Below are 9,454 nucleotides of genomic sequence, written 5' to 3' on the forward strand. Positions count from 1 at the left end.
CCGGACGCGCTCCGCTTCTCTGGACCGTGAATCTGCGCAGGCGCGTGGCGCTCGATTGGTTGGGGGTCCCTCCGCGAAGGCCCGCCCCCACCGCCCTCCACGCCCACCATCGCATTTATTCCGGCCGTCCCCGCCGCTCCCGAGGCGGACACCCAGCGTCCCAGTCGCCAGGCAGCTTCTGTTGGATCAGCAGCAGGAGGGACTTGCCCGGAGTGTCCTCAGCACCGCGCAGCCCGTTGTGCTCCTGCCCGGCCCTCCAGCCGCGCTCCCACCCGCATTCCCGGGCTGGTCTGTGGGTCCGGGCACCACCTCCACGGCGGCTCCTCCGGACCTGAGGACTGGGCCACAGCCCGAGAGCCGAGCGGACGGTGTCATGAAGCCTCTGCCGTACTTCTGCCACGGCGAGGTCGTGCGGGGCTTTGGCCGTGGCTCCATGCAGCTGGGCATCCCCACGGGTGAGCGCGAGAGGGCGCGGGGCCGCCGAGACGGGTCACGTGGGAGCGGGACGTCAGTCGGGGCTCGGGGCTGCGGCTGCGGCTGCGGCTGCGGACGGGGTGACGCCCTCCCCTCTGCCGATTCCCGCGCTGTGTAGGCGGAGGGTCTTCAGTGGGGCCGCGGGAGCAGGTCCTGGCCGGTGGCTTCGGGTTCTCCGGGCCCCTGGCTTGAGGGGTGGGGAGGGCAGGAAGCAGGAGCTGAGTTTTGGGGTCCCCCTTTGCCGCCTCTATAACCTGTCGTGATAGAGCTGCCAAGCGTGGCAGGAGCCTTGGCCGTTAGGGGAATCGTAATTTGGGCAGATTGGTTAAATTCTCAAGCCAATTGTAGGGTTATTTTAAAAAAAAATCTTATTATTAGATTGTGCCCAAGTGATAACATAGGCAGCTGGATGAGAAACAGGTCAATGGGGTGGGGGGGGGGGGGGGAAGGAGACATATATAATACTTTAACCAATAAAGAATTAAAAGTTTTTTAAAAAAAATGAAATGGTAGGATTGATCCATAGGAAAAGCCCTAGAAATCTTTAGAACCTATTTAGCTTTGGGTACGATTTTTATAAAGGTTGTGAAACTCTTAACACTCAGAATATTTACTTCTGTTTTTAAGCCAACTTTCCTGAACAAGTGGTCGATAATCTTCCCACTGATGTGTCCACTGGCATTTATTACGGATGGGCCAGTGTGGGAACCGGAGAAGTCCATAAGATGGTGGTGAGCATAGGATGGAACCCATACTACAAGAACACGAAGAAGTCCATGGTAAGAATGTGTTTCACTCTAACTGGAAATGGGATGGCGATTTAGATCAGTGATTCTCAACCTTCCTAATGCCGCGACCCTTTAATACAGATCCTCATGTTGTGGTGACCCCCAACCATAAAATTATTTTTGTTGCTACTTCATAACCGTAATTTTGCTACTGTTATGAATCCTAATGTAAATATCTGATATGCAGGATGTATTTTCATTGTTACAAATTGAACATAATTAAAGCATAGTGATTAATCACAAAAACAATATGTTATTATATATGTGTTTTCCAATGGTCTTAGGCGACCCCCAAAGGGGTCGCAACCCACAGGTTGAGAACCGCTGATTTAGAGTAATATGCAGTATTAGGTATACATATAGAGGTATGGGCTCCGTCAGTGGTAACCACAACCTAGTGTAAATTCCAGATTTTTGGCAGCACACTTGAAGGATTTAAAAGCTAAGTACTTAGTTACTATTTGACTGTAACTTTTCCCTTTCATTTTAAAACTTTGTCTCTAGATCTAAAGTGAATCTTGTCAGTGTATAGTTGGCTCTTACCTTTTTAATCATCCTGCTAATCTCTGCCTTTTGATTGGAGAGTTTAATCCACTAATTGATAAGGAAGGACTTAAGCTATTGCTATTTGTTTTCTATATGCCTTACAGCTTTTTATAAGTTTATTGTTGAAAGTATTACAGATGTCCCCTTCCCCCTCCTTCCCCCACCCCCACTCCCCCCAGGCCTTCACATGTCTGTGTCTATAGGTTATGCATATATGCATATAAGTTCTTTGGTTAATCTCTTTCTGCCCGCACCCCCCCCCCCCCCCCCCCCCCGCCCGCCCATGATTCCTCAGTCTGTTCCATGCTTCTCTGTCTCTGGTTATATTTGTTCCTCAGTTTCTGTCATTAAAAAGAACTCTAAGATTTTGATTGGCATAGCATTGAATCTGTATATCAATTTAGGGAAAGTAGACATTTTTGTCATTTCTCTCCTAACTCATCCCTCAATTACGGATGAGAAAACTGAGCTCCAAAGAGGTTAAGGTATCCTTTTAAAAGCCAAATGTGCGACCTGAGACTTTATCTTAACTTAGTGCTCTTGCTACATTATTTCCTTGCTTCTCTTAAGTTCAATTCTAGTATAAACAAACGATTTAGTCATCTAACAAAACCAAAGCTCTAATAAGAGCTTTAAGAAAAGTTTCTTTTTTTTTTTTAATATATTTTATTGATCTTTTTACAGAGAGGAAGGGAGAGGGATAGAGAATTAGAAACATCGATGAGAGAGAAACATCAATGAGCTGCCTTCTGCACACTCCCCACTGGGGATGTGCCTGCAACGAAGGTACATGCCCTGGCACATCCCCTTGATCGGAATCAAACCTGGGACCCTTGAGTCTGGAGACTGATGCTCTATCCACTGAGCTAAACCAGTTAGGGCAAGAAAAGTTTCTAATATCTATATTTTCTTTTTAAAAATTGTTTAAATCAGTTCTCTTTTTTTTTAATGGGCTTCATAAAATCCATAAACACCATTAATTTGCATGCAGAGTTTTAGTTAGGGACACTTGGAGAGAGCCCATATTAATGTCCTGAAAGGACCATGACCCTGCCCCACCTAAACAAACTCAAAAGATTATGAAAGACTAGGTTATAATAATAAAAGCATAATATGCCAATTAGGCAACCTTCAAGAGGAAGCTGGGGCTGCAAGAAAAGCCGGCAGCCGGTGGGAAGGAGGGCCTGCACTCTTGCATGAATTTCATGCATTGGGCCTCTAGTTTTATATAAGAAAAAAAAGAAAACTTAGCTTAATAGATTAAGTTACACACTTGAAATTATACTTCTAGTCTCAAGTTACATGTTTGTAAGTTGTGTAACCCTCTCAGTTCCCAGTGCCACCATCCCAATCCAGCCTCAACTGCCTTGTGCATTTGCTTGCTCTTTACGTTGCTTTTTCTGCCTTTTGAGCTCAGATTTGTGTTGTTTTTTTTATAGGCACCTACTAAATTCAGATTTCCAGAGCTGCTTCTACCCCCTGCACCATTTTATTTCAGCACATGTTGTACCCATTTGTTACACCATTCCTAGATCAGGAACCTGCTTGGGGTCTTCTACCCCCACATCAGTCTTCACTTTTGGATAGCCCTCAAAAGTTTCTGAAATGAGTGTGTTAGAGACACATGGATCCTGGTTAACTTTCGAGCTAGTTCTATTAGTGGAAACATCTCTTAATACTTTACAGTGATTCCCTCTTCGATGTCTTTGCTCAGTTTTTTCACCTTGGTAAGACTCTTAATTACTTTGCTGCATGATTTTTGCTATAAGCAGCAAATCATGCTAGATTTGTGGTGTAACTTCTTCTTTACTAATGTTTACATGTAAGGCCAGGGACAGGAACAGGAACAGTGGAAGAATACAGGAAAAACTATATGTTTTAACCTGTCTTTCAAGATCTAACCAGGGTTGATTGTTTTATTTAAATTATTCCACCATTAATATGTGTATTTCAAATTTCAGCTTTATTCTGTAAATGGGATGGTAATAATTTTTTTCTAAACATTTCTTGACTGCAGGAAACTCATATCATGCATACCTTCAAAGAGGACTTCTATGGGGAAATCCTCAATGTGGCCATTGCTGGCTACCTCAGACCAGAAAAGAACTTTGATTCTTTAGGTAAGTTCTTAGTTATATTAAGTATCTTTGCAGCTACTTCTCCTTCTATTAGTAATAACCATGGCAATACAGATAATATTTGAGCATTTATTATGTGTCAGGCATTGTATTAAGTGCCTTACATGGATTAACTCATTTTATCCTCACAATAACCATATGAGGAATTATTCTTTTTTACTTAAGTCTGGAAGAATGGGTAGAACAATTACTAGACAACTATCCTGATCCACAGACACAGCCAGCCTTGAGGGGAGTATTTTGGCGAGGTTGAGCATAGGAGTAGTAAAAAGTATAGCTGCAGTTCTCATTATCTTTATATTCTCTCGCAGAGTCACTTATTTCAGCAATTCAAGGTGATATTGAGGAAGCTAAGAAACGACTAGATTTACCAGAGCATTTGAAACTCAAAGAAGACAATTTCTTCCAGGTTCCGAAAAGCAAAATAATGAATGGCCACTGATGAAAACTCATCTTACTTATTCATTCATTGTTCTCTAAAATCCTACAGCTGTGACTTAGTTTAAGCAGTACAATGTAATTTTTATTATGCTTCATGTTCAATTAAACCCATCATGCTACAGAACTAACAATATTCATTTTAAAAATCCAGATTTTGTCTATGTAATATGTTGACTAAAATTTACCACTAGAAATAGCAAGTGTTTTATAAGGAAAATGAAATGTATAAAGCTATGGGTAAAAAGTCAAGTCACTAGTTTGAAATGAAAACTAATTAGAGTAAAAGACTAGAGTGTATGTACTTGTATAGCATGTGCTGCTAAACAGAAGGCTTTTAAAAGTAAATGTATTAAAACAGGTTTGATATCTTATAAACCTAAGAGGGAAAACTCACACACTGTATTTTTTATATTTTGTGCATTAAAATATTACTACAAACATAAATACTCGTGAAATTTTAATTAGTCATGACTAATTTTCTTTATGGAAAATTAGAGGTCAAATCATTATATCATGTTTTGTTTTTGTTTTTTTACATCTGCCTCAGCTATGATTGGTCTGGACTCTCTGCCTATCAGTTATTTTGGTCTGTCTTTTAAAACATTAAAATGAGTGTATTTTGAATTTGTAGGTTTCATTTTTGTATTGTATAGCACTGTTCTCTTTAAGAGTAGATATTCAACATATTTTCTTGACTTTGATTATTTTTTTCCTTTAAACAATTGTATGTCAAGTTTTTTCCATTTAGAATATCCTCTGACTTGCAAAGGATTGCATCTATCGCCACCATTCCAGCGTTCACTATATGAAAACCCCCAAAAGCTTCATCTTTAGGTTTACTCAAAGTCTAAGTGAACATGTAGCACTTCATTTATATATGCCAGTTTCTTAAAGAACACAAAACACTTTTTTCCTCCTAGGGAAACTGTCTATGAGCCAATTAAGCTATGAAATAGAAAATTATTTATATTTAATGTGATGGTATGTTCACATAATACAGCAAACTGTTGTGATTGTGTATGAACATGTGATTTAATGATAAAGAACGCTTGTAGCTTGGGGGTAAACTATAAATAATAAAGTCTTAGTTTCATAATGTTCATACTGTGCGTTTTTTCTTCCTAACAACTAAAGTGCTTTTTGGTCACTGGAGACTTTTGTTTATATTGACAGAAGTTAAAAATCTTTGGATGCTTAAGAGATTGATTACAGAGTCTTTTGGGCCCCAGAAAGCAGTACATTGATTGTATTATTCACGTTGGCATCAGATTTGGTTGGGATGGAGACAAAGGTATATAGAAGATAATTTTAAAGATAACTTATTACAAGTCCTATTTCCCTAATCTGCACAGAGAACTGATTTTAACAAATATTAGGTATCTATAATAATAAAAGCATAATATGCTAAGTAGACCAGACGACCTTCCGGACAAAGCCAGGGCTGCGAAGGAAGCCCGGGTCTCATGAGCCAGGGGGAAGCCAGCAACCGGGGAAAAGAAGGCCTACTCTTGCATGAATTTCATGCATCGGGTCTCTAGTTTATAATATTTAAAGTTAATGTTGGAGAAGGGGAAGCATGGATAAATTCATGGCAAACAATGTATCTTTTTTTTGTTAATCCTCACCCAAGGATATTTTTTTCTTTTTTTAGAGAGTGGAAAGAAAAGGAGGGAGAGAAGAGAAACATTGATATGAGAGGAACATCGATTGATTGTCTCCTTCACGATGCTTAACTAGAGCTGGGAATCAAGGTTTTTATTTTTTTGTGTATTTTGGCTAAGGCTTCATTATTCGGGGACAGTAGTGGCCTTGGTTGGTTTTGAGCTGCCAAGGATAACTGAACAAATAAGTTTCTTTCCTCTCTCATACTCTTGTCCAACGAGCCCATATAGTTGAGTTCTAAGTTACAAACACAAATATTCAGTGCACTGTGTCATCTTTTGTCTTTTCCATAGCAGACCTAAGCCTCGTATGTTATTACCATTTGAATTGGGAATCTGACTGGTCACAAGTAACAGAAATGGATTCTGGCTGATCTGAGCAGGGAAGGAATTTATTGGGAGATCATGGCTAGCTCAGAAAATGGATAAGAAGGCTGGAGACTGGGTGAGAAAAGGGGACCTCTGAACGGAAGGGTCAGAACCAGAGACAAAGTCACACCACAGAGCCAGTTCATTGAGGACAGTGCCACTGGTGCGGAGCAAAGGTGCTCTAGTCCCACCAAATGCCTCCAGAAACACATCCTCCACACTGCTGGCTGCCCCTGTTCCAGAAAGTAATCTTTGTACTATCAGAATCTTATTGGTCCAGCTTTGGACACCTGTTCAAGTGTTAGCTGCAAGGGGGGCTGGGAAACTGAGTTTCTGGCTGTTTCAGCTTCTATACAGAGACGTGCTTTTCTTATTTTTTAAAAAAATATATTTTATTGATTTTTTTACAGAGAGGAAGGGAGAGGGATAGAGAGCCAGAAACATCGATGAGAGAGAAACATCGATCAGCTGCCTCCTGCACGCCCCCCACTGGGGATGTGCCTGCAACCAAGGTACATGCCCTTGACCAGAATCGAACCTGGGACCCTTGAGTCTGCAGGCCAATGCTCTATCCCAGCCGTGGGCAAACTAAGGCTCGCGGGCTGGATCCGGCCCGTTTGAAACGAATAAAACTAAAAAAAAAAAAAAAGACCGTACCCTTTTATGTAATGATGTTTACTTTGAATTTATATTAGTTCACACAAACACTCCATCCATGCTTTTGTTCTGGCCCTCCGGTCCAGTTTAAGAACCCATTGTGGCCCTCGAGTCAAAAAATTTGCCCACCCCTGTTCTATCCACTGAGCCAAACCGGTTCTGGCCAGAGACGTGCTTTCCCACTAAGACGCATACAGTGGGAGACAATTCTCTACACATAAGGAGGTGGTTAGATAACTGGGCAGTTAAAGAAAAAGACATATCTAGCACCCTTATCTAACTCTGAAGGAAATGATAACCTGAGTACATGCTGTGCATGCACTTTTCAGCCATTCAAAAACATTTCTTTCGCTAAGTTAGAATGTTCCAGAGACTGATAAAACCTTCTTAATCTGAAGAAGAAGGAAAAGTACATAACCTATAGTGTTTCCCTTCTTTATCTTGCTTTGTGGGAAGCTCAGGGCTGATGTCCAATCATAGGAGCTCTAATAACTACCAAACCTGATTTTCAAAATGTTCTGCAAAGACCCTGAGGGCCTCTTGGAAGTGCCCTGGGTGAGAGGGCAAGCAAGGGAAGGTCTGCCCCTGCTCACCCTGCATGCTTTAACTGTTTTATATCTGTGGGTTCTACTGAGGACTGCATTTGATTAAAGGCCTCCATTGCTAAGTTAAACTTAAACTTCTGTTTGAATTGATTCGCTTACTTGCCTCTCCCTCTCTCAAGGTTCCCATTCTCTATTTCCATGCACACCATTTCATTTTGTATACATAATAGCACCATAAGCACTTTTCTGGAAGCAAAGGGGACATAAATTCTAAAAAGGGGACTTTCCTGGTGTGGGTTGGATCCACTAAACAAATACCTATTGCTGAGTCACTCATGGGAATTCCTGGTGAGTGTCAGGGTTCCTGTAGGCCTCTCTGAGTCTTCAAAGTATTTTCCATAGCTGCTCAGGGAGTTGTTTTGCTTACGAATTTGCTGGTTTTTCAATTTATTAAAAGTTCCCCACACCAGTACAGTATCTCTGTCAAATGAAGTTTTTTATTATGTTTTTTAATCTACTGAACCCCAAAACCCCTAATAATACTCTGCTTTTCCACCCATATTTCCAAATGAGGATTTTCACCTGGCCCTCAGCTTGACCAACTAGACCTGTCTTCTACTGTTTCCTATAGATTTAATTTGAATACTTTTTTGAAGTTTTAAAGATAGAAGGAAGTGTTCAGATTCTGTCCTTTTTGGACATTGATTTTCTCTTCAGACAGTCTTGCAAAGGGATGATAATAGGAAATATCTATTACTGCAGCAGCTCAGCTCCATTGAGGATATCATGTTCTTTGTAAGAACACAGTTTTAGCCCTGGCCAGTGTGGCTTAGTGGATAGAGCATCAGCCCTCGGACTGAAAGGTCCTGGGTTCAGTTCTGGTCAAGGGCATGTACCTTGGTTGCAGTCTCGATCCCCGGCTTGTGCGGGAGGCAGCCAATCCAAGTGTCTCACATCGATGTTTCTGTCTGTCCCCCGCCCCCCAGCTCCCACTCTCTCTAAAAATCAATGGAAAAATATCCTCGAGTGAGAATTAACAAAAACCCAAGAACACAGTTTTAAAAGTCAAATACAGATACAAGGTGCTGGGGTCCAGTCCCAGCGGGTCCAGGGGTTCCCCAAAGGTGTGGACGGAATCGGCGAAGAAGGAATGACACGGAGACAGAGTTCAGTTGATCAGCAGCCTAACCAGGATCTCTAGTCAGGATCTCTAGCCAAGTTCTGGTCAGGATCTCCAGCGAAGTTCTGGTTAGGATCTCCAGCCAGGCTCTGTGTCCATGTTCTCTTGCTAGGTTCTCCAGCCAGGTTCTCCAGGTTCTCCAGCCAGGTTCTGTAGCCATGTTCCCTTGCTAGGTTCTCCAGCCAGGTTCAGTCACCAGGTTCTAGTCAGGTTCTCTTGCCATGTTCTATCCAGGTTCTGTAGCCAGGTTCTGTCTCTAGGTTCTTCAGCCATGTTCTCTCGCTAGGTTCTGTCTCTAGGTTCTGTGGCCAGTTTCTGTCCAGGATCTTTTGCCATGTTCTCTCCAGTGAAGTTCTTCTGTCTCTAGGTTCTGTGTAGGTTCTGTGTCTAGGTTCTGAGTCTAGGTTCTGTGTTCTAAGTTCTGTCTCTTGTTGTCTTGTTACATCTGTATTTATACCAGTTGATTCCAATCCTATCAATCTCTATTCCAAAGGTTAGGGCGTTTCTTATCTCCATTTCAGGGAGTAAAGATTATGTAGCTTAAGCATGATTGTTCATAGTTAAAGTGATTAATTACCCGCCTGGCACTTAGTTAAGGGGTTTTATTCCCTCCCTAACTTCAGGGGAAAATCCCTACCTGGGAAAACAACCTTTC

At 41.9% G+C, this 9,454-nt stretch overlaps 1 protein-coding gene across 1 annotated transcript; it reads left to right on the forward strand.

The window, feature by feature from the left end:
- Nucleotides 1-277: 277 nt before the first annotated feature.
- Nucleotides 278-5,487, forward strand: RFK (riboflavin kinase). The gene is made up of 4 exons (XM_036330802.1): nt 278-455; nt 1,102-1,253; nt 3,826-3,928; nt 4,258-5,487. The coding sequence occupies exons 1-4, from the start codon at nt 374-376 to the stop codon at nt 4,386-4,388; spliced, it is 468 nt and encodes a 155-aa protein (XP_036186695.1). The 5' UTR covers nt 278-373; the 3' UTR covers nt 4,389-5,487.
- Nucleotides 5,488-9,454: the final 3,967 nt, after the last annotated feature.

The sequence above is a fragment of the Myotis myotis genome, unplaced genomic scaffold, assembly GCF_014108235.1.
Source record: "Myotis myotis isolate mMyoMyo1 unplaced genomic scaffold, mMyoMyo1.p scaffold_m19_p_12, whole genome shotgun sequence".
Lineage (NCBI taxonomy): Eukaryota > Metazoa > Chordata > Mammalia > Chiroptera > Vespertilionidae > Myotis > Myotis myotis.